This window comes from Salvelinus alpinus, chromosome 7 (genome assembly GCF_045679555.1).
Source record: "Salvelinus alpinus chromosome 7, SLU_Salpinus.1, whole genome shotgun sequence".
In the NCBI taxonomy this organism is placed as follows: Eukaryota; Metazoa; Chordata; class Actinopteri; order Salmoniformes; family Salmonidae; genus Salvelinus; species Salvelinus alpinus.
In genome coordinates, this window is record NC_092092.1 from 20,890,682 (window position 1) to 20,915,060 (window position 24,379).

Sequence of the window (24,379 nt, forward strand, 5' to 3'; positions counted from 1 at the left end):
AATAGGAATTTCATTTTAGAATGTTGGCGGGTCCAATGGAAGATGTTGTGCATTTTAATGCATTAGGCATACAGTATCTGATAAGGCATTGTAAATGTACTTATAATGCATTATGAAGGCTGTATAGGAAGTGTTAATATTTTTTTATTTTTGCACTGACTCTATGCACACACACACACATACCTAATTTGCTCACACGTGACACACACATTCATACTGACTCTATATACACACACACACACACACATCATATACACTGCTACTACTCTGTTTATCATATATCCTGATACCTACATGTAGTCATCTTACCCCTATACATATCTACCTCTACCACTCCAGTATCCCTGCACATTGTAAATATGGTACTGGAACTGACCAGTGACATTAAAACAATGAAACATGTATCACATCACAAACGGCAGGTAAGATCAGTTCGCTTTAATAAGATGTCAGTGCAGAAATACGTCTTCTTATTGGGTTCAGTTCCCCATACAGTAATAACAAAAATAATAACAATATAATAATGTCAATATGAATTCAATATAAATCATAGGATCATCTAAAACAGTGGTTCCCAACCAGGGGTACTAGGACTCCTGGGGGTACTTGGCCTATCCACAGGGTTACTGGTAAAATGCACATGAGACCATAGGGTTACTGGTAAAATGCACATGAGACCATAGGGTTACTGGTAAAATGCACATGAGACCATAGGGTTACTGGTAAAATGCACATGAGACCATAGGGTTACTGGTAAAATGCACATGAGACCATAGGGTTACTGGTAAAATGCACATGAGACCATAGGGTTACTGGTAAAATGCACATGAGACCATAGGGTTACTGGTAAAATGCACACGAGGGGGTACTTCAGAGGTACTCCGGGCAGAGCAAAATTCAGTTGGTGGTACGGTAACCAAAAAAGGTTGGAAACCACTGATCTAAAATAACTATAAGACATCCACAAATGTAATGGATAAAAGCAGAACATATCCCAAGGAAAAAACAACCCTCATTATATTTAGTAGCCTAGAATGCTGATATTGTCTTTAAAGAGGATGAGAACTGAGATTGTTCAATTATTCATATTTGTATGGTTACTTTTTGGGCCCTTCAAGTGTCACAGTAGCTACAGCTAGGACTGGTGGATAGCCTTCCTTCTGCAGTTACCATTTTGGGACTTCCCTCTAGCGTACTCATTTCACATACAGGAGCACAATTTAGGCCACACCCCATCTACAGTTCCATCTGACATCCCTGCCTCCTCTCCATCAGGAACAGGAGCACGGCCTGCCTCCTCTCCATCAGGAACAGGAGCATGGCCTGCCTCCTCTCCATCAGGAACAGGAGCGCGGCCTGCCTCCTCTCCATCAGGAACAGGAGCATGGCCTGCCTCCTCTCCATCAGGAACAGGAGCATGGCCTGCCTCCTCTCCATCAGGAACAGGAGCATGGCCTGCCTCCTCTCCATCAGGAACAGGAGCTCGGCCTTCCTCCTCTCCATCAGGAACAGGAGCATGGCCTGCCTCCTCTCCATCAGGAACAGGAGCTCGGCCTGCCTCCTCTCCATCAGGAACAGGAGCATGGCCTGCCTCCTCTCCATCAGGAACAGGAGCATGGCCTGCCTCCTCTCCATCAGGAACAGGAGCTCGGCCTGCCTCCTCTCCATCAGGAACAGGAGCTCGGCCTGCCTCCTCTCCATCAGGAACAGGAACATGGCCTGCGAGGCAGAGAACTTAATCTCTATCTTACTTTGGTTTTCTTCTAATGCTTAGAATTCAAGTAATAACGAGACATTTAATCTCATATAAGTTTAATATAACAAATGCAAAGCATGGGACTTTTGCTTGCTTTTACATGTTAAATACTGCATATCTGGGTGTTTTAGACAGCGCATATAGGGACCAAAAGGAGATACTTGTCAGCTAACGGAGTGGTCTGATCTAACTATCTGTAATTTGTCATTGTTCCCACATAATAAATAAACACATACAATTATACATCCTAACATTTTATCCTTGTGTTTAATTTATCTGGGACGTGGGTAATTTGAGGAAATGTCCCACATTCCATTCACTTTGGCTCAACGAAAACAAGGAGCATATTTTCTCATGTCTTTGGAGGAACTCACTGTGTCGATATATTTCCATTAACAGTGGAAGCAATGTTTTGTCTTTGTTAGAATGTGCTAGGGTTGACAAGGTGGCTAAACTTGGCAGGGATGTACCTAAAAATGAACGTGGGAGGGAAAGAGAAAGAGAGAGAGGGATGAGAGAGAGGGGGGGAGAGAGAGCGAGACCGAGAGAGAGAGATGAGCTGACTACTGAGTGAAGTAGCGTGTGAAGAGATCAGTGCATCAGTGGGCAGGCTGAGCAGGATGTATCTCTCTCTGTCAGTCACAGTTCAGCACCACAGTCCCTCTCTATCTGTCTCTCAGTTCCCCATCTCACTTCTATCTCCGTCTCTGTCTCATAGCTCTATCACCACCTGCATCTGTTTCAACAGGTTTCCAGAGGTATCTGCCACCCATTGCTCTAAGTCTATATTTAACTATTGCGCCGTCTAACCCAGAAATAATCTTAGATTCAACAGTTTTAATTTTGAGATTTTTGTATTGACAAAACATGTTCTACCAAGCTGTCAAGGGAAGTGCCTGAGTATTTGATATTGACGATTGGTCTTTAAAGTGTTTAGTGTATCACCCTCACTAATTTAACACCCCCTACACCACATTACAGCCTCTGGTTTCTTATTAACAACCTAAACCCGCATTAAATCAACACGGTGCCAGACACATAGACCGATGTGCTGAATCTGATTCTTTATCTTTCTAGAATTCTCTCCTTTAGAGCGTTTCTCTGTTTGGACTGGACTTCTAATTACATCTACTCAACATACTGGATCTGACACTAGAGCTCTCCAAGCTAAACATCTGGATTTGTATAGGCTAGTGTAGTTTTATTGGACAATCTACTGTACGTCTACGTCTACAATCTGTGCATTTGAAGGGCATAACACTGGGCTGAATCAACATTGAGACAACATTAAGGCAATGTTAAGGCACATCATGTCTGTTATGAATCACCTTTAAAGACAATCTCAGCAAGAAAAATAAACCATAACATCAAAATACAGTGTTACTGAAAGTGGATCCATGAAACATATAAAGTTGCCTCTACAAATGCAAGATGGTTATATCTATAAAGCACCATCACCTGTTTAGATACTGTTGAAAGATATTACTTTTGTGTCAATTTCTTTTGTTTACAATATTCAAAATGCTACATGTCAAAAGTGGAACTTAGAAAATGTTATCATTTTTTTCCTCTCCATTTTCTTTTTTCTTTAAAGCGCAACAACAGATCAGTACTGGCCTGCTAACAATTTCATTATACTTGTGCATACACTCTGAAAAAATTCCACTTAAAAACAAAACAAAACAGACACAGGCACTATGGAGTAACATCTAAAACACAGGAATACAATCTGCATCTACTGGGTAGATAAGACAAAGTACCAAGGCACATAAACACTAAAACACTATCTTGACATTATAGTAGAAACTTTATAGCTTCTGTCTTTAAATACATATATGTGTGTACAAAGCTAAATTCAAACTTTTAAGTGGTCACCACACAAAGACAAATACTTATAAATGAGAAAGAAATAGAAAGAAAGAGAAGGAATACAGAAAAAGAGTCTCAATGTTGATAGCAAGTTGCCATCTCTTAAACTAAGGGCCAGTCGACACCTGCATAGCAGTTGTTTTGGCGGTGTCGGAAGTGGTCAAATCCACAAGCGGCTCCCGGCATTATACCTAAAGGAAGACATTGCCATTGGCTACAAGGAGTCGCATTAAGAGAAATCCCATGCAACCTTGTTTACAAGTTCAAACACTGGAATGTGATATTTAATTTACACCTCGATTAGGCTGATAGAAATCCTAATTATTTAGTTTAATGATTCTCAATTTGAGTGTCATGTAATTTCTATATAGCCTAGACTTACTCATTCTGAACTTGTAATGCGAGTGGGACCGGTGTGGCTTCGTGACAACGACCACACGAGCAACCTCTCTTATTTAACAGCTGTAACGCAGTTAAACCTGCAACACCGCTAAAACACCAGCTATGCGGGTGTTGGCTATCACCGGTTAACGCTTGATCTTAGTGAATCTAGGCCACAGGTGGCTGCTGGCACCTTAATTGGAGTAAATGGGCTCATAGTAATGGCTGGAATGGAATGAATGAAATGGTATTGACACATCAAACACATGGTTTTATTGTGTTTGATACCATCCCATTCACTTCATTCCAGTCATTATTATGAGCCGTCCTCCTGTCAGCAGCCTTCTGTGATCTAGGCCAAAGTCTCTCTGATTCTGATATGACTTCTAATGCCATGAAAAAGGTACCAAAAATAGCACTCTCCTCCCTATGTTGGGGCACGCTCTGATTTGACCAATCAACTTCATGGCCTGACAAGCACTGTAACTATCCAGTGAGCTCACACTGAGGAAACAAGAGAAACATGCAAACAGACACCAGTGACTGAAGGAAACTAGACAGTAGGGAATGGGCAAAGGGTAGTAAAAGAACAACAAAAAAGTTTATTTAAAAAAAACTGGATATTATGCTTACATTCGGTGAAGTTTAATCTGGATTTCAGACTGTTTTATTTGTTAGTGTGTCTGTGACAGCGTCGTATTGTCAGACAGACAGACAGACAGACAGACAGACAGACAGACAGACAGACAGACAGACAGACAGACAGACAGACAGACAGACAGACAGACAGACAGACAGACAGACAGACAGACAGACAGACAGACAGACAGACAGACAGATGGTGAAAGAAGAAAAGTATGCTACAGATCACACAATTGGGGGACAGAATAGAGCTTGAGAACACTGAAACAGATCAAATCTTTTAACAGAAATAGACTAATAACTAAAAATTATACACGTATATAATTTATGATGATAAAGACAACAAAAATAGAACAGAAGCCACACGTTTTTCTAATGATACATAGGGGCAGTAGGGTGGATGGATGAGGAGGAGGCAGGGTATGTGTGGCTTTGACGATGAAACAGGTTTGTATGGGGCTTGGTATGGTAGGGTGGGTGGGGCGTGGTGTAGTAGTACTATGTTAGATGTGCCAGGACTTTAGGACAGGGGGAGGGGCTTGGCTGAGGTGCCAGTCAGTGTTGTAGAGAGGTGTTAGTCTAGGGTGTATTGGCTAAGACTATTGGAGGGTAAGGATGGGTAGAGATGAGGTTGGTGAGGGCTATGTCTAGGTAGGGTAAGATAAAGTACGGGAGGGGGTATATGTCTGGGTCTAGGTGGCCTGGTCCAGGGTAGGGTGGGTGGGGGAGTAGGGAGTATATGTCTGGGTCTAGGTGGCCTGGTCCAGGGTAGGGTGGGTGGGGGAGTAGGGAGTATATGTTTGGGTCTAGGTGGCCTGGTCCAGTGTAGGGTGGGTGGGGGAGTAGGGAGTATATGTCTGGGTCTAGGTGGCCTGATCCAGGGTAGGGTGGGTGGGGGAGTAGGGAGTATATGTCTGGGTCTAGGTGGCCTGGTCCAGGGTAGGGTGGGGGAGTAGGGAGTATATGTCTGGGTCTAGGTGGCCTGGTCCAGGGTAGGGTGGGGGAGTAGGGAGTATATGTCTGGGTCTAGGTGGCCTGATCCAGGGTAGGGTGGGTGGGGGAGTAGGGAGTATATGTCTGGGTCTAGGTGGCCTGGTCCAGGGTAGGGTGGGTGGGGGAGTAGGGAGTATATGTCTGGGTCTAGGTGGCCTGGTCCAGGGCTGGGTAGGGGGTATATGTCTGCGTCTAGGAGGCCTGGTCCAGGGTAGGGTGGGTGGGGGAGTAGGGGGTGTAGTGCTGGGTCTAGGTGGACTGGTCCAAGGCTCTCAGTAGGTCACTGCCCTGCAGCAAGTGTAGATTGCCTTGGAGAGGGACATTGACCTCGCAGTCATAGCGGGTGAGCTCTGGCAGACAATAGGTCTCAAAGGACGGGCCCAACAGCCGACTGGCAACCCCTACACACACAACAAACATGTAGACAGTCCGTTAGTAGGGAGGAAATGGCTTTGGGGCAAAAGCCAATCAACCTTCATCTGAGGAGGACAGTCAATTGACTATGGTGCCAAGTCATGGAAAAGGACTGTGATTACAAAACAAAGGATATCAATTGTCCAAATCGATTTCTAAAAATAGATTTGAACATGTTGTTTCATCATTGCCTAAATCCCCACGTGAACATTAACGTATTTTCTTTGCCTGGTCACAACCTGGCCAACTGGTTGCTACTAGTTTGACCAGTCAATCTTTTAAATGACATACGACACATGGGAGTTGCATTAGAATGGAAATAAAAATGCCAGGCTTACCCTCTGTTTTGGGAGAGGGCAGCATACGGTATTCTCTGTAGTTGCACCACTGTTCGGGGAAGGCTTTTTTAGGTGCACTGTTTCCACATCCTGGATACTGGGACTTCCTGTGCCGTTGAAGGGGGCTGAGACACTGGTCAACACCCCCATGTATGCACATACCTTTATCTGTAAAAGAAAGAGGAAGAGAGATATTAAGATGAGTTCAATATTGCTATATTTTCTCTACTATGGTTTTTACTATAAGTGATATTTGGCATTTTGGTTTGCACACTGTATGTCCCACATTGTCCACCATCCAGTACCTGCCAGTGAGCTGGTGCTGAGAGATCTATCCAGGATGGCACAGCTTTCATTCCTCATCCTCTTCCACATCATCTCTGATGGCGTACTCAGGGTGGCGTCACCCTGATAAACGCAAAAACAGACACACATTACAGTCGAAAACTTAGTCAAAACCAGTCTGTAGTTTCCGCATCTAATACAACTCTCATGAAATATTTAACAGTGAGCACACACAAACTGAATACACACATCATAGCCTACGGTTAGAAATCAGTGAGAGGGTATACGTACCACTGCCATTTGCGTGAAGGAGCGCTTGAAGTTGTTGGCTATGGCGATTCTAGCAGGACTCATGTCTCTGTAGGCCTGGACAAAGTTCTCCATTGACCTGCAGAAGAACATCACATTACTTGACCATCTCTGTAGATCAACTCTAGCTCTATCAAGCATCAGTACAGGAACTGAATTGAATCAGTAGGACAGACACACTGAAGGTCCACTATAGTACCTCTGCTTGTGCATCCTGTTGACCGGCATGTTCTGACATGAGTGGCTTCCGCCCATGGCGTCCACTTGTTGTTGGTAGTGTAACGGGGGATCGGGGGGCCACTGCAGGTTCTGACGTCCGCCTATGGAGGACAAAGGGGTGCTGGCTAGGGTGTGGTAGGGGGTGATCTGTGCAGGGCCTGTGTAGGGCAGAGTAGGCCTGGAGTCCATGGGGCTCATTTCACTGTGGATCGGGCCTCTCTTGTCTCCTGGGGCCCACTTGGCGGGCTGGTAGTGGGCAGACTGTGGGGATCCCAGGGACTGGAAGAGGCTGGCGATGTTGCTGAACCCGTTCTGTGTGGTGCGGTGTCCCATTTGGTCAGCGGCCCCCTCGGGGCCTCCAGGGGCCTCTTCAGTAATGATGGGGTGGAGTTGGAAGTCTTCTCCGTCCATGGGGATGTAGGGAGCCAGGGTCTCCAGGTCCAGATCACTCAGGACCGACTGAGAGGGTCACATCAAATCAAATCAAACTTCTGAAGTGCATTAGGACATTGCAAGACAAAAAGTGTCCAAAATACAGTCAGACCAGAAAGCAACCCTACTGCACACTTTGGTTAAAGGGCAATTCCACCACTTTCAACCTCCTTTTCATCATCTCCAACACAATACCAGTGTCTACATATGTTAAAACGGTAAAAAGTAAGAAAATCACAGTTTTTCTTACTTTTAATCCTACCCTGTGATGACACAGAGAAGCATGATGTTATTTTTTATGTAGTGATGGAGATAATGCATATGAAGTTGAAAAGTGGCAGAATTGCCCTTCAAATAAATGTAAATCTATTATAATGTCTACCCTCCATCTCATGCACACTGGTTGAGTAGTGGGTCTGTGAAGTGCCAGTAAGACTGACCTGGGTGCTGCCGGGGCTCTTGGGCCCCTCTGTGTCCAGAGCAAAGAGCTTCTCAGTCAGCTCTACCTTCAGGTCACTCTCTCTCTCGCTGTAGTAATCCCCTGGGCTGCTGGGCTGTACCCACAGAGAGGAGGGAGGGAGGGAGACCAAGAGAGAGAGACCAAGAGACAGAGAGAGAGAGAGGACGTGACATGACAAAAGCTCCATTGAGCCCTGAGTAACTAGTGACCACTGCTTATTCCAACCATCCACCCCCTCCATTCTCACCACACTCTGCCCCCTGTCCCAAACACCCAGGATCCGTGCCCACTCCATCACACATGCACACACACGCACAAACAAGCACACACATGGTGACAAACACACACACACATTGTGACACACACTTAGGCTACACACACACAAACACGAACACACACAAGCGTACCAAAACACAAACCATAAACCATGAGTCACATTCATTTGCAGTGGAAGAAAAACTGGTAACGAAGGCTTGTGCTGGCGGATGTGGTATTGTTGAATGAAATAGTAGATGACAGAAGAATGATAGAAGAGTGAAAAAGGACATAATGGACAGTAGCAGCTACATACCGTGGAACAACTGCTCAGGCTAGGGGGGGCCGTGCTGGGGGTGGCACTGCCTGGTGTGGGGTTCTGGGGCACTGAGAAGGTGGCAGCCATGTGGTTGGACATGTCTCCTGCCGGGCAGGGCTTGTGGGCATCACTGACCCAGCCCTGGGTGGCCGGAGGGGGCATGGGAGACATCTTGGGGTAAAGAGGAGGATGAGGCTCCTCAAACGGTGGCCTTCCTGTAGGACACAATCATATAAACAGTAGATGGTTAGTATTCCTGTTTTCATAGAACTTAGGCCATTACCTTAAACTAGAGATGGTGTAATCTTGTCCACCAGCCGGCTGTCTCTCTGTAGAACCGTCTAGTTTCACAGTGCCTCAGAACCTGACCTGACTGGTCTATGGCTGGAGCGGACGAAACAACCTCTGTTTTTAATTGTCTGATCTGTCAGTCCATCACCATCTAGTTTAACTCATAGAACCTCCTTCCTTCATTGTGGACTTCAAAGTGTGATCAGCGTAAGTGATTTAAACAAGAAAGTGAGTTAGGAAAATCTGAAAGTACACATCTTAGAAATAGTTTTCACATAGATGTACTTTATGCGCCACCAATTGGAGTCTGGGGACGACGTTAGAGACGGCATAACTATAACTACATGTTTAACTTCTACCATATCATGTGACATGGAGCATGGCATTGGGGAGATGTATTGTAGTAATGGGATGATATGGGTATGGTTAGGGGGAAATGGACATTATAACGGAAGATATTGGTATGGTTAGGGAGACATCTAAAGCAGAATGGGAGATATTGGGGAGTGTTCTGACCAAAGTCAAGGGTGATGATGGCGTCTCCAGGTGTGGGGGCCAGCTGAGCAAGGTCTTCTGGCTCCTCTTTGAGTTTGGTGAACAGGGTCTTGATGGGCTCCGCGGCCACCGCAGCACCGCTCTGGGTGAAGAAGCTGTTCATGTGGTGGGGCTTGAACAGAGACTCAGTCTGGTCCATGGAGAAGATCATGGACTTGTTCTCCACGTCACTAAAAAACACACAGAGAGACAGAGGGATACCTCAGGGATGTGTTATGTTACCACCAGATTTTAAGACTAAAATGAAGCTACTGTCATACTGTAATCTCACATTTGAACCAGCAGCCTTCCACCATCACTTCCTCCCCCCAATATTGTACATAATGGGCCAGTTTCCTGGACACAGGTAAGGCCTAGTCCTGGACTCAAAAATACTTTCAATAGAAGATCTCCAGTGAAAAAACATGCTATTTCATCCAGGAGTAGGTTTATGGTCTGGGAACCTCAGATTAATGGGCCCTATGTTCTGTTTCTGCTTGTTCTTTGACCCTACCTGAGGACGTAGTTGACACAGACGATGCACTGCGGCTGGGAATTCCGGCTGTTGTAGATGACTGTGCCCTGGGTCTCAACCCACACGTAGCCTCCATGTTTGGCCAGCATACGATACTGTCCACTCACTGCCTGACCTTTACTGCACACTGTACAGCGAGAGAGAGAGAGAGTCAGTATAAAACTAGCTGGATGAAGGTGAAAAGAAGAGCAACTCAGAGAGCAAATAGCAGAGCAAAGAGGAGAGAGATTCAGGCCAGGGCAACACTAAGAAAGAGGGTGAAGAAGAGAGAGATTCAGGCCAGGGCAACACTAAGAAAGAGGGTGAAGAAGAGAGAGATTCAGGCCAGGGCAACACTAAGAAAGAGGGTGAAGAAGAGAGAGATTCAGGCCAGGGCAACACTAAGAAAGAGGGTGAAGAAGAGAGAGATTCAGGCTAGGTTAACACTAAGAAAGAGGGTGAAGAAGAGAGAGATTCAGGCCAGGGCAACACTAAGAAAGAGGGTGAAGAAGAGAGAGATTCAGGCCAGGGCAACACTGAGAAAGAGGGTGAAGAAGAGAGAGATTCAGGCTAGGTTAACACTAAGAAAGAGGGTGAAGAAGAGAGAGATTCAGGCCAGGGTAACACTAAGAAAGAGGGTGAAGAAGAGAGAGATTCAGGCCAGGGTAACACTAAGAACGAGGGTGAAGAGGAGAGAGATTCAGGCCAGGGTAACACTAAGAATGAGGGTGAAGAGAAGAGAGATTCAGGCCAGGGTAACACTAAGAACGAGGGTGAAGAGGAGAGAGATTCAGGCCAGGGTAACACTAAGAACGAGGGTGAAGAGGTAAGAGATTCAGGCCAGGGTAACACTAAGAAAGAGGGTGAAGAAGAGAGAAATGTAGGGGTGAGGAGAGATAGAGAGATAGATAAGTATCAGGAGAGAGAAGGAAGGGATGGCCTAGCTGCTGTCCTCAGTGTGGGTTGGCCCAGGCCCAGGACTGGCGTGGGAAAGCAGCAGGCCCGGGGTCGTAGGGTTCATCCTAGGGCAGGATTAGAGCGAGTAAATACAGACCAGAGCATTTGCTGCTCTATTGGCCAGTCACGTTGCAGCAGAGACCCGGCCCAGCCTGGCCGTCTGTGTCTCTGGGCCGGAAAGGGGGCCACATAGAGAGGCTATTCTCTGGAGGAGGTGGTGCATTCAGTCTGCTAGGGCTAACCACACCACTGATAGATGGATGCGGTTTCATAGACTGTAACAAGGAGCTGGGAGCTCACTTGATGTGTTGAGAGTAGAGCTACCACAACTAGGACGTAAACAAACACACACAAACATAGAGGGGTACACACACATACACACACACACACTCCTACCACCACCACCACCACCACCACACAAGCCCACAGAACTGTCCCTGCTCCAGGTAGATTTGCTTTCAGCGAACAACACAATCCAGACCCTGGCTTGTTTTTCTCCCTTTTTCCCCTCTCTCCTGTTACAGAGAGAGGCTTTTAATGATGTGTAAATGTCACTGGGGGACAGAAGCCATCCCACTGGAGGGCCTCATTACAGGGGCAATGTGGGACACCTGGTCCCCTGTCATCACAGACGCCCTGCGCTCCTCTTATCTCCCCCGTCACAGGTCAGCCCTAATGGGATTGAAGACATCTTAATACCGTCCCAGGTCCACAGAGCCTCACTAATGTAATAAGGCCTGTTTTGAATTATAGTCATAACTCACACATGCATCTGAAATGTAATTTGGCTGAGAGAGAGAGAGGGGCCTAGTGCGGTTTAGATGTGATGTGAGGGTGTTGTGTGTGAGGTGGGCTGGGGGCTGGGGGCTGATCTCTGTGTTAGAGAAGCTGGTGGACGTCAACATGGATTGGGTTTCATCTCTGGGCTGGTAAAATCAATACATATACATAAACAGAGAAGGAGGGCTAGGGATAGAAATCTACAGGGATTTGAATACGGCCTGTTACAGTATCACAAACATTTAAAAAACGTTTGTGTTACGTTTAAGGCAACAATCTAAAAACGATGAAGTGGATTAATGGTTTTAATAAAATGCAGAGAAAGGGAGCTCAGTACCGGTCTCCTATAGACTGAGTGTGGTGCTGCTCTGACACTGTTACTGTAAAGCCTTGTTCCCCCCTACACCAGTGACACCGGAGAGCTTGGGAACCAGGCCGCAGCGGCTAAGACTGGACCATCCACCCAGTTCTCTAAGAACCAGTTCTGCAGCTCTGCTAGATCCTCATTCTCTCTCTCTCTCTCTCTCTCTCTGTTTTAATTCTCTCCCTCTTTTTTATTCTCTCCCTCTCTCCTTTTTAGCTCACATGTTGTGGCTATTAGAGTCCCTATGTAGGAGTAATTCATTAAGTACGGGCCTAGGGCTAAGAGACTGCTTTTTCACAACAGAACTGGGGGGATAGTGTGTGTGTGCGCGCGTGCCTGCGAGCGCAATTGCAGACGTGTACGCATGTGTTAATATGTGTGTGAGTGTGTAAATGTGTGTGTAGCTAGCTGAGGTTCATACAGGGCTTTACAAGGGAGAGAAGAGGAGATTTAAGGTCATCAACACGTGGATGAGACATTTCCCCCCACTTCAAAATCATTCTATATGTTGTCATCCCTGAGTTAAGGAGTCAGCATGCTCTTTGTCATCCCTGAGTTAAGGAGTCAGCATGCTTCAGTTCGGCTGGCGGCTAGCCGAAGTCGGCTAGGCCAACTGAACGGGTGTGCTCGCATACTCCCTTATTAAAAGACCTTTGCTTGAAAAACAAGAAAAAAGCACAATAGTACTGTTTGTCCATTTTGAGAAGTCAGAGCCAGTATACACTTCTTCAAAATAGTCCGAATTAATCTAAGACAACTGTCATTAATGTTGTATTCTTTTTGCTGAGGAGATCTTAGTGGCGCAATTTTACATCTAACAATAAAAAAAATTGCAAGACAACGAGTCGTCACTCATTGAATGGCGACAAAGATTTGATTGAAGAATCCCTACAGTTGACCAATCACGGATGAAGGGGCGTATACTTTGGCTCCAGAACTTCGGCTGGCCTTGAAAAAAATATGTTGTGCCCAACGGCCGAAAAAAAACCTTGCCGAAGTCCAAAACGTCACAGAATGTCGTGATAATATATGCACAAACTCTTCCAAAATGTTTCAGCTGGGAAGCATGCGGATGCCTTTTCAGTGTAGTCAGTTTTAGTGTGGACACTCACGGTTCTGGTGGCTCTTGGTGACACTGTCAGAGTCCAAGGCGTGGTAGAACTCATAGACAGAGCGGCCCAGCAGATCTTCAGGACTGTAGCCCATCAGCTCAGTGACTCTGCAACATACAGAAATACAAACACACTGTTCTGTCTCGCTTTTTCCTCTATTTGTCTCTCTCTCTGTCTCTTGCACACATTCACGCACACACAGTGTTGGAGAAACTACTAAGAAAATATAGTTTACCAAGCTACCAATTACTTCACACCGGAAGAAGTTTAGCTACAGTAAAGCTACCCTTAAGAAAAATATAGTTTAACATAACTGAAGTTACTTTGAAAAGTAGTTAACTACATCACAACTACTTAGTGATAAATTATCATATCTTCTATCTGAAATGTCATAGACAAAAAATTGCAAGAACAGATTACTCTGGAGTCAGATGTTAACAGAATGTGTAATTTAGCCTATTAAACACAAGAAGTATGTTTGAAGTGAAAATTAGGTAGATCTGATGCCAAAAAAGAAAGAAAATGATTGGCTACTTCACCCATATTTTATTTTATTTTTGCAAATAAAGTAGTGTGTAGTTACAGTAATTAAATTTAGTTCAACCATTCGTCAAGCTACTGCAAAATTTAGTTAAATTACTCACGCACATATACATCACTGGAGGTTGGTGGCACCTTAAATGGGGAGGATGGACTCGTGGTAAGAGCTGGAGCGGAATAGTGGAATGGTCTTAAATACATAAAACACATGGTTTGATGCCATTCCATACACGTAGCTCCAGCCATTATTATGAGCCGTCCTCCCCCAGCAGCCTCCACTGATATACATTCATGCTACACACACATCACGACTGCTGCTACTACACTTGTACTATTGCTAAATAGTGCACTAATTAAACACTTTCTCTCCAATTTCCCCCTTCCCAGACACAAGTATAAATATTGAACTTCTCACCCTCAAACACATTGAGAGCATCTTGTGCAATTCATGAACCCCGGATGAAAATATATATTTAGTTAAGTCCCGAAAGAGCATGGCATATTTCAGCTCTTACAGGCCTTTTGTCAGCAGATAAGACCTTGATTTTGTGAAATAGGAGAGACACCTTCTCTCCCTCTCCAGGCAGATCTCTAGTGGAAAAACTCTCTTTCATTCACAACTGAACTCTCACCTCTGACATAAAGTCCATCTACTCTCTCGTGATCTGATTTGTTAAGCGCTAATTGTTTTACCCATAATCCTTTTAGTTTGAGCTGTCTGGACCAAACGTGATGTTCTGTTCGAGCCAAACTGTCTCAATCTCTTTTTATCACTCTCTATTTTCCATGTTCTACTGTCTAACGCTTTCTCTCCCTCTCTCCTCTACCACAGCAGGAGTAAGAATGGTAAGTGGGGAATGGTCAATGGGCATGGGAATCCTAGATCTTTATGGTCCATTGATCGCTGTGTTGCTGGGGATGTTCCATTCCATTCATATTTTGGGAAATGGAGTAAAAGCATTGGAAACTCTGATATCGGATTCCAAAAGCTCGATTCAGGAGGTTATAGGTCATCGCCTTGGTGGTTACACCAAACTTCAGTATTTCCCTGTACTGTAGGAGAACTGTACCTCCTTGTCTAATCTAGTGGTTTTGAGTCACTGCACTCAGGTCACTAATCTACAAGGTCCTGTAGCTCAGTTGGTAGAACAAGGCGCTTGCAACATCAGGATAGTGGGTTAGATTCCCGGGACCACCCGTATGTAAAATGTATACACATATGAATGTAAATTGCTTTGGATAAAAGCGTCTGCTAAATGGCATATATTACAATGCTTGTGGGGATTATTTGTGAACAACTACTCTGAGTGTACAAAACATTAGGAACACCTGCTCTTTCCATGACAGACTGACCAGATGAATCCAGGTGAAAGCTATGAACCCTTATTGCTGTCACTTGTTAAATCCACTTCAAATCAGTGTAGATGAAGGGGAGGAGAGAGGTTAAAGAAGGATTTTTAAGCCTTGAGACATTCAGATGGTGAATACAAAGGGTGAATACAAAATACTTAAGTGCCTTTGAACGAGGTATGATAGTAGGTGCCAGGCGCACCGGTTTGAGCATGTCAAGATCTGTAACGCTGCTGGGTTTTTCACGCTCAACAATTTCCTGTGTGTATCAAGAATGGTCCACCACTCAAAGGACATCCAGCCAATTTGAAACAACTGTGGGAAGCATTGGAGTCAACATGGGCCAGCATCCCTGTGGAACGCTGTCGACACCTTGTAGAGTCCATGCCCTGACGAATCGAGGCTGTTCTGATGGCAAAAGGGGGTGCAACTCAATATTAGGAAGGTGTTCCTAATGTTTTGTACACTCAGTGTGTTAGACAAAGGCCCTCTCTTAGTGGTCCTGGGCTCTTGTCCTGTTGTTATGTAACCCCTGACAGCTGCACCCGGAGGGTTTGTGATGGAGGGAGGTGGGGGGGATCTTTGAAGGCCTCTCTATTCTAAACCCATTTCACTAATCACTTCCTGTGGATGAGTTGCAACCAGAGGGGCGTCAGTCAGCTAGCTATCCAGCCAACCAACCAGTCAGCCAGACAGCCAGTTCGCCAGCCAGCTAGCCAACCACGAGCACAGATAAGTCCTCCCTCACTGCATCATACCCACACATAGGTTGTGTTGTTTATGCGATTGAGTGATTTGTGTTTTTACCTCTGAGGGATGTGGGTTTAGGTGTTAAGTACAATAGAGAGCTCTGAACTCTCCCAATGATGCCTGCATAATCTTCAGAAAGATGAAGGGGGATTGGTTTGTATTTTTACAGTTCAGCTGGTGGACCTCAATCAGGTACTTATTATAAAATCAGAGAAATGTCTTAAAAAGGTAAAACAACGATGCAGACCCTGGATTAATACGTAGTTTCCATGTTGAAATAGCCACAATAATGATGATTGGAAGCTTATGTGCCAAGTCACCTCAATCATGAAACTTTTCTCTTAGCCTTGCAGGTGCAACGGGTCAAAATATTCTGACCCAAGCAAGAAGGAACGTTTTGAATGTTGAAGTGTAAATCAACATTACATAAACAGTTCTTTCTCTTATTTTCAGCCTTTCTCCTCTCCTAGGGGGCCGTCCTAAAGCAATCCGTGGCGTGCCAGGTGGGAGCACTGACCAGGACCACTAATGAGCATAATGACGTGTGCCAGGCATCATGGGCCCTCACCTCATTTGCGTAATTGGAGACGATTTGTGCAACGATTAAGTTTAACAAAATGCTACAAAAGTAAAACGGGCCTCTTGTTCGCAGGAAGGTACCCGCTGTTCTCAAAAGGAACCTTTTGTCTTTGCATGAGTGCTTGATCAGATTACAGAAAAACCTGACCGGTGTGGTTTCAAGCAGCGAGGAGGATGGAATGTTTTTCTCTGCCGGTGAGACCAGTTTTGGCTCAAAGATGGCTGCTTTGTTCGCGATGCAGTTGGCCCAGAGGGAACAGCAGACACTCCTAACAGGGACATCAATCATAACGGAAACATGACGGTAAGACCTGGACTTGTCACTAGTGTCACAGTTGTCACGGTGACATGGTGCCATGGTTGTCGGGGTGATAGGCGCATAGGGCTCTCTTTGTGTAAAACGCCCTGAGAACATGTTGTGGGTAACGTCTGGCGCTCATTGAAGATGCCGTGCGAAAGGCGTATTTACATGTCGTTCTTAATGTTTTTTCCTATCTGGTTCTGCCAAATCAAACTCCTTCAGTCAGTATATCATTACCCCCAGCCTGTTTGCATGCTTGTGTGTGTTTGTGTATTTTTGCATAATTTGTCGTTCAGTGACTGCACTTGATTTGGAGTTTTACCAGTCACTGCAGCTGCTGCTTCTCTTGCCCAGGATGTGGATGTGTGAGTTGTACTCTATGTATGAGAATGAAATGGGTACATACTTTATGTATGAGTATGTATTTTAGTCTGTGACTATGCATATATAGAGAGTGAGTGTATGCCTGTGTGTGAGTATGTGATATGGTTTGTGTGTGTGTTCTCTGTTGCTATAGTACTGTAAGTGAACTTTGTGTCCCTGCTGGGAGTGTGTGTGAGTGTGTGTATCTGACAGTGTGTGAGTGTGTGTGAGTGTGTTTTTTCTGACAGTGTGTGAGTGTGTGTGAGTGTGTGTATCTGACAGTGTGTGAGTGTGTGTGTGTATCTGACCGTGTGCGTTACCTGTCGTCGCAGTAGGTGAACTTCATGTCCATGCTGTGGCGGCTCAGGAAGGTCTTGCTGTCCAGGGGCGTGTCGATGTTGGAGGGGTGGGGGATGGGCTCACACATCATCACCAGGCAGGTGAGAGGAGGCTCCTTGAACCCACACAGCCCATGAGGGGCGCAGCTGTTGTACACCTTCAGGTGGCCAGTGCAGTGCAGAACCTAGGAAAGAGGGGACACACATATATCAATAATATTCTATATAAAAACGATTAGATGCAACGTCTGATGTCACACCTCAGGATATCATCTCATTGAGTCAGTACGGTCCTATTCTAAATAAACAACACTAAAAAGGATTGAATATAAAAAATAAACAACATGTGTTGTTCATGAGTAGTGATGGCAGTGATCTTGTATCTTCTGTTAGTTCCGTGCACTCACCTTCCAGCTGGCTGATTTCAGGTTGACAGTGCGTCCTCGGTTTGTCACTGTGCACTTCATCCTCATGAAGAAGTCTCTCTCAGTGCTCAAGGCTTTCCCCTTCTTCCCAGTGCCTGTGAACAAACATACACAGATCATTATTGAGGGTTAGCGTTCAAGAATGTGACATTTTCACCTTCATTTTCCAATCACATGCTTGTGAGATTAAAGTTTGTGTGAGGTCAAGGTTTCGGTTTCTTTACACTCCTCTCTATACCACCAATGTGAACACAAGCACACACACAAAGGACTCTGCTCTGTGTTTCTGTAGTAATCCCTTGCATACCTGGATCAGCAACTCAGTCCAAAACGTCTGATCATGAAAGCTGTTAGTGGTGACAGCATCACTACATTGTAGCACATTCACCACAGAGTGGCTGCAGCCAAGCTGTTAAACCACAAAGCCAGAGTTCAGCCCTGGGTGGCGTTCTTCAGACACTGGCCGCTAGCCGTGGTGCAAGGCAGAGACTTGTGGATACAGCTGATAAGGACTGTTAAAGGGGTGCGCCATGAGGGGGGTGGCGCCAGGGAAAGGCCTGGCATGGATTGTGTGTGGACACAACAGCAGCGCACGCTCGTCCACCAACCTTTCCACCCTCCTCTGGCCCCCATAGCCCCTCCTCTATCAACAGTCCCAGGAAGGGGCCCTAGGAGTCAGCCTACTAGGCCCCTGGTCTGATCACCGTGGTGTGGCCCACCGCGGAGCGAGAGAAATGGATTCAATAACAAAAAAAACAGAACAGCAGAACACGGGGAGATTGGAGGAGAACTGGGGAGAGAGACGCAGGGAAAGAGACAGTGTGTCCAGAATATTATTTCTACCATCATTACAGTATTTTCTCTTGGCATGGCACACAAGACATGGCCGAGATAGTTGTCATTTTAGTGTTATTACGTAATTATAGCAGTTTATTGTCCAACAGCAAGTGTTCATATGGTAGTGGAGTAGTGTTCATATGGTAGTGGAGTAGTGTTCATATGGTAGTGGAGTAGTGTTTATAGGGTAGTGGAGTAGTGTTCATATGGTAGTGGAGTAGTGTTCATATGGTAGTGGAGTAGTGTTTATAGGTTAGTGGAGTAGTGTTCATATGGTAGTGGAGTAGTGTTTATAGGGTAGTGGAGTAGTGTTCATATGGTAGTGGAGTAGTGTTTATAGGGTAGTGGAGTAGTGTTCATATGGTAGTGGAGTAGTGTTTATAGGGTAGTGGAGTAGTGTTCATATGGTAGTGGAGTAGTGTTCATATGGTAGTGGAGTAGTGTTCATATGGTAGTGGAGTAGTGTTCATATGGTAGTGGAGTAGTGTTCATATGGTAGTGGAGTAGTGTTTCTAGGGTAGTGGAGTAGTGTTCATATGGTAGTGGAGTAGTGTTCATATGGTAGTGGAGTAGTGTTTATAGGGTAGTGGAGTAGTGTTCATATGGTAGTGGAGTAGTGTTCATATGGTAGTGGAGTAGTGTTTATAGGGTAGTGGAGTAGTGTTCATATGGTAGTGGAGTAGTGTTCATATGGTAGTGGAGTAGTGTTTATAGGGTAGTGGAGTAGTGTTCATATGGTAGTGGAGTAGTGTTTATAGGGTAGTGGAGTAGTGTTTATAGGGTAGTGGAGTAGTGTTCATAGGGTAGTGGAGTAGTGTTTATAGGGTAGTGGAGTAGTGTTCATATGGTAGTGGAGTAGTGTTTATAGGGTAGTGGAGTAGTGTTTATAGGTTAGTGGAGTAGTGTTTATAGGGTAGTGGAGTAGTGTTTATAGGGTAGTGGAGTAGTGTTCATATGGTAGTGGAGTAGTGTTTCTAGGGTAGTGGAGTAGTGTTCATATGGTAGTGGAGTAGTGTTTATAGGGTAGTGGAGTAGTGTTCATATGGTAGTGGAGTAGTGTTTATAGGGTAGTGGAGTAGTGTTCATATGGTAGTGGAGTAGTGTTTCTAGGGTAGTGGAGTAGTGTTCATATGGTAGTGGAGTAGTGTTTCTAGGGTAGTGGAGTAGTGTTTATAGGGTAGTGGAGTAGTGTTCATACGGTAGTGGAGTAGTGTTCATATGGTAGTGGAGTAGTGTTCATATGGTAGTGGAGTAGTGTTTATAGGGTAGTGGAGTAGTGTTCATATGGTAGTGGAGTAGTGTTTATAGGGTAGTGGAGTAGTGTTCATATGGTAGTGGAGTAGTGTTTATAGGGTAGTGGAGTAGTGTTCATATGGTAGTGGAGTAGTGTTCATATGGTAGTGGAGTAGTGTTCATATGGTAGTGGAGTAGTGTTTATAGGGTAGTGGAGTAGTGTTCATATGGTAGTGGAGTAGTGTTTATAGGTTAGTGGAGTAGTGTTCATTTGGTAGTGGAGTAGTGTTTATAGCCTGGAACATGAAGTTATGTTAACTATTCATTGTGTGTGCAATTTTACAACTTCTGATTAACACAATAGGCTAAGGCTGCTATAGAGAACACTACTGTGTGTGTGTGCGTGTGAGTATGGCATTCCATCCTGCCTACATCAGAGCCACTTTGCTCTGCTCCTCTCTCCTTCCTCTCCTCTCGTATCAGTCCAAGTCCCTTGTCCCAGCACACATTCACCATGCACACACATACTTCTCTATCTCTCTGTTGGCGAGCTATAGATTCCACTCTACACTATGTGGTCTCTGCATGTTTTGGTATGTGCACGTGTTACTTAAACGACAGTTACGACACACTCTTTCACATGAACAGAGAGAACACGTACCATTTTTCAGACTCAGGTTCTCGCGAATCTCGTCGTGGTCGCAGGGGTGGGTGAAGTCAAAGATGCTTTGTCCAGTCAACTCTACCTGTAGAGACACACATATGGTGTCATGTCAGCAAGGACACAGACAGTGACAGCCATTTGTTACATTGCCAAAGAGACTAGTAACACCTACATTCAGCATTCAGTCACAGTAAAGAGGTTATGAAGACTCTGGCTCTCTGAGAGCATTGGTTATAAGAGACATTAGCTGAAGGAAATATAGGAGATGAAACTGATAGTGTGAAAAGTGGTAGAGGGCCTTCTGTCCTACATAGCTAGGTAGTGCCAAACAAGCCTCTGACAGGGCTGACATTTCACACGGCTATGAGAGACATCACCAGCTACAGCCCATCTCTGTGTGTCTGCCTTCCTGTCTGTCTGCCTTCCTGTCTGCCTTTCTGCTTGTCTGTCTGTCTATATTTTTCTGCCTGCCTGCCTGTCTGTCTTTCTGCCTTCCTGTATGTCTTTATGCCTTCCTGTCTGTCTTTCTGTCTGTCTTTCTGTCTTTCTGCCTGTCTGTCTGTCTGTCTGTCTCCAGGGAGAGAGTACTGGATGTATTGTACATAACAAACAACCTGATTATGTATGATGTTTCAATCATGTAATGTTTCTGCTCACCTGTGTTAAGCCCATGAACTTGTTGATGTTTTCTGAGAGGAAGATCATGTCGCCGTCTGATGTAACCACGGTGACAAACCCCTCCAGTGACTTCAAATACATACTGTCCGTCTGTCTGTCCTCCTCTGTCTCTGCACCGTTGGAGCAGCCTTTGGGAAAACACACACGTCAGATGTGCAACATTATATAACTGTGTGGGTGTGTTTGTGTGTGTACGTGTGTGTGTTCGGCACAAGTGTGTCTCATTGTGAATGACGACAGCTAGTCTTACTGATGTCCGACACATAACAAAAAATACATACAGACAAAAGACTTTACACTTTACACTGAACAAAAATATAAAATGCAACATGTAAAGTGTTGGTCCCATGTTTAATGAGCTCAAATAAAATATCCCAGAAATGTTCCATATGCACAAAAACCTTATTTCTCTCAAATGTTGGGCACAAATGTGTTTACATCCCTGTTAGTGAGCATTTCTCCTTTGCCAAGATAATCCATCCACCTGACACGTGTGGCATATCAAGAAGCTGATTAAACAGATTGATCATTACACAGGTGCACCTTGCGCTGGGGACAATAAAATGTGCAGTTGTGTCACACAACAAAATGCCAAAGATGTATCAAGTTTTGAGGGCGCGTGCTATTGTCATGCTGACTGCAGGAATGTCCACCTGATCTGTTGCCAGATAATTGAATGTTAATTTCTCTACCATAAGCCGCCTCCAACATCGTTTTAGAGAATTTGGCAATACGTCTAATCGGCCTCATAACCGCAGAGCATGTGTATGGCGTCATCTGGGCGAGCGGTTTGCTGATGTCAACGTTGTGAACAGAGTGCCTAATGGTGGGGGTGGGGTTATGGTATGGTCAGGCATAAGCTACAGACAACAAACACAATTGCATTTAAATCGATGGCAATTTAAATGCACAGAAATACCTTGATGAGAATCTGAGTTACATTGTGATGCCCATTTCTTTTAAGGTATCTGTGACAAACAGATGCTTATCTGTATTCCCAGTCATGTGAAATCCATAGATTAGGGCCTAATGAATTTATTTCAATTGACTGATTTCCTCATATGAACTGTAACTCAGTAAAATCTTTGAAATTGTTGCATGTTGCGTTTATATTTTTGTTCAGTATATATACATTTAAAAACATTGACATGTAGTATGTGTGTGTGTGTGTGTGTGTGTGTGTGTGTGTGTGTGTGTGTGTGTGTGTGTGTGTGTGTGTGTGTGTGTGTGTGTGTGTGTGTGTGTGTGTGTGTGTGTGTGTGTGTGTGTGTGTGTGCATTTATCAGTTACACATACATGTCAGTACATACACACACAAAGTAGATCACATGGAGGAGAGGCGTTGTGCTGTGTGGTGTTGCTTTATCTGTTTTTTGAAACCAGGTTTGCTGTTCACTTGTGCTATATGAGATGGAAGGGAATTCCATGCAATCAAGGCTCTGCATAATACTGTATGCTTTCTTGAATTTGTTCTGGACCTGTTTGTGTGTGTGTGTGTGTGTGTGTGTGTGTGTGTGTGTGTGTGTGTGTGTGTGTGTGTGTGTGTGTGTGTGTGTGTGTGTGTGTGTGTGTGTGTGTGTGTGTGTGTGTGTGTGTCAAGCTTTTTTCCTTCTTGAAGCCCTGGCCCATGTCCAAAACAAACCAGAACAACTTCATCCTGCATCTCTGAACACTCCCAAATCCCCTGACCTTCCCTTGGTCGCTTCCCTCACACACACACGCAGACACGCAAACACACACACAGACACACACACACTTGAGAAAGGCTGTTGCTTTAACAGTGTCCGTCTTAAGGCACACACTAATGAGTTAGCCTTAACCTTGAGACAAACATTCTCAGCACACTGAAAGTCACTGTGTAACGTACAATACATACTGCACAGTATTTGTATGTTTTTTAAAAAGTTGACTGAACACATTCTCAATTACAGCAACGACCTGGGGAATAGTTACAGGGGAGAGGAGGGGGGTTGAATGAGCCAATTGGAATCTCAGTATCCAAGATGTTGTAGCTAAATCTAATGAAAGCTACACAACCCCAAAAACTTCTCTGCAGTCTTCACCACGTTACTTGAAGCCAAGTGAGAAAATGTAGATAAAGTTAATCTGGCATGGGCTCAAAAGGGAGGCAGCAGAGCGACTACAGAGTCCCAGTGAACAAAACGTGGCTCCATGCTGGGGGTCGGAAGCCTGTGATTCCTCCAGTGTGCTTCCCTTAGATAAGAGCTGTTCTCAAGGCCTACGGGGGGCCGAGAAGGCCTGGGCCTGGATTTGGGATTTTGGCCCAGCCCAGAGAATGTAGCCCCAGGGGAGCAACGACTTTCTCATGGGTCTTCGGCTGATGGGAGATTCAACTCTATAGGACCACCTTTTAGCCTGAACACTTGATTTTTGCATCTGTAGTTTTCTTCTCTACAATTTTGAGTAGAATGTTTGGGATTGTAATAACTCCCATTTGAGCTGAGACATGGTTAAATGAGGTAATAGGTACAGTATGTTAACATCAAACTACTACAGGACTACAAAAGCTTCAACAAAAGCATAGATTATAAAACAGGTTACAGGATGCCATGTCTTGCATCATTTCCTGTAGTGTCTGTACTGTATCCTACTGATCTGAACTCAGAGGACTTTCCTGTTGATTGTTACATTTTACCCCATCTCAGCAACACTACAGCTCAGTGCAAATGCAACAATCTCAACATAGTTTAAAATGCGGCCTGATGCTGTTCTCAGATGGAAATAAACATATTTCGTATTCTGAGTAAGAATAATAAGGCTGGTAGTTTTAGAGGAAATGTTTAATGCACATCAAAATCAAGCTTGTCAGCAACCATAAGATTCATTGAAACTTTATCCCTGTGAATAGCTGTAAATGACTCAATCAGTCAATCATTCATTCAGTGTCATAGTGGCTGAGGGGCCAGTGTATCAGTGTCCCAGAACCACATGGGCTGCTCTTATACACGGAGTATACAAAACATGACATAAACTGACCAGGTGAATCCAGGTGAAAGCTATGATCCCTTAGTGATGTCACTTGTTAAATCCACTTCAATCAGTGTAGATGAAGGGGTGGAGACAGGTTATAGGATTT

At 44.8% G+C, this 24,379-nt stretch overlaps 1 protein-coding gene across 3 annotated transcripts in view; it reads right to left on the reverse strand.

The window, feature by feature from the left end:
• Positions 1–423: 423 nt before the first annotated feature.
• epas1b (endothelial PAS domain protein 1b) overlaps positions 424–24,379 on the reverse strand; it is a 56,112-nt gene continuing 32,156 nt past the window's right edge. For 2 of the 3 annotated variants that reach the window (XM_071409385.1, XM_071409384.1), the window contains exons 3-16: positions 21,262–21,410; positions 20,602–20,686; positions 17,853–17,965; positions 17,428–17,630; positions 13,225–13,331; positions 10,012–10,159; positions 9,480–9,688; positions 8,670–8,887; positions 8,079–8,192; positions 7,187–7,665; positions 6,970–7,066; positions 6,699–6,801; positions 6,394–6,561; positions 424–6,042 (exon numbers count right to left, since the gene is read on the reverse strand). In XM_071409385.1, the coding sequence (XP_071265486.1) occupies positions 5,891–6,042; positions 6,394–6,561; positions 6,699–6,801; positions 6,970–7,066; positions 7,187–7,665; positions 8,079–8,192; positions 8,670–8,887; positions 9,480–9,688; positions 10,012–10,159; positions 13,225–13,331; positions 17,428–17,630; positions 17,853–17,965; positions 20,602–20,686; positions 21,262–21,410 (2,345 nt within the window). In that variant the 3' untranslated portion in view covers positions 424–5,890. Of the gene's footprint in view, positions 6,043–6,393; positions 6,562–6,698; positions 6,802–6,969; positions 7,067–7,186; positions 7,666–8,078; positions 8,193–8,669; positions 8,888–9,479; positions 9,689–10,011; positions 10,160–13,224; positions 13,332–17,427; positions 17,631–17,852; positions 17,966–18,177; positions 18,327–20,601; positions 20,687–21,261; positions 21,411–24,379 lie in introns of those variants that run through there. The other variant, XM_071409387.1, reaches the window with a different exon arrangement.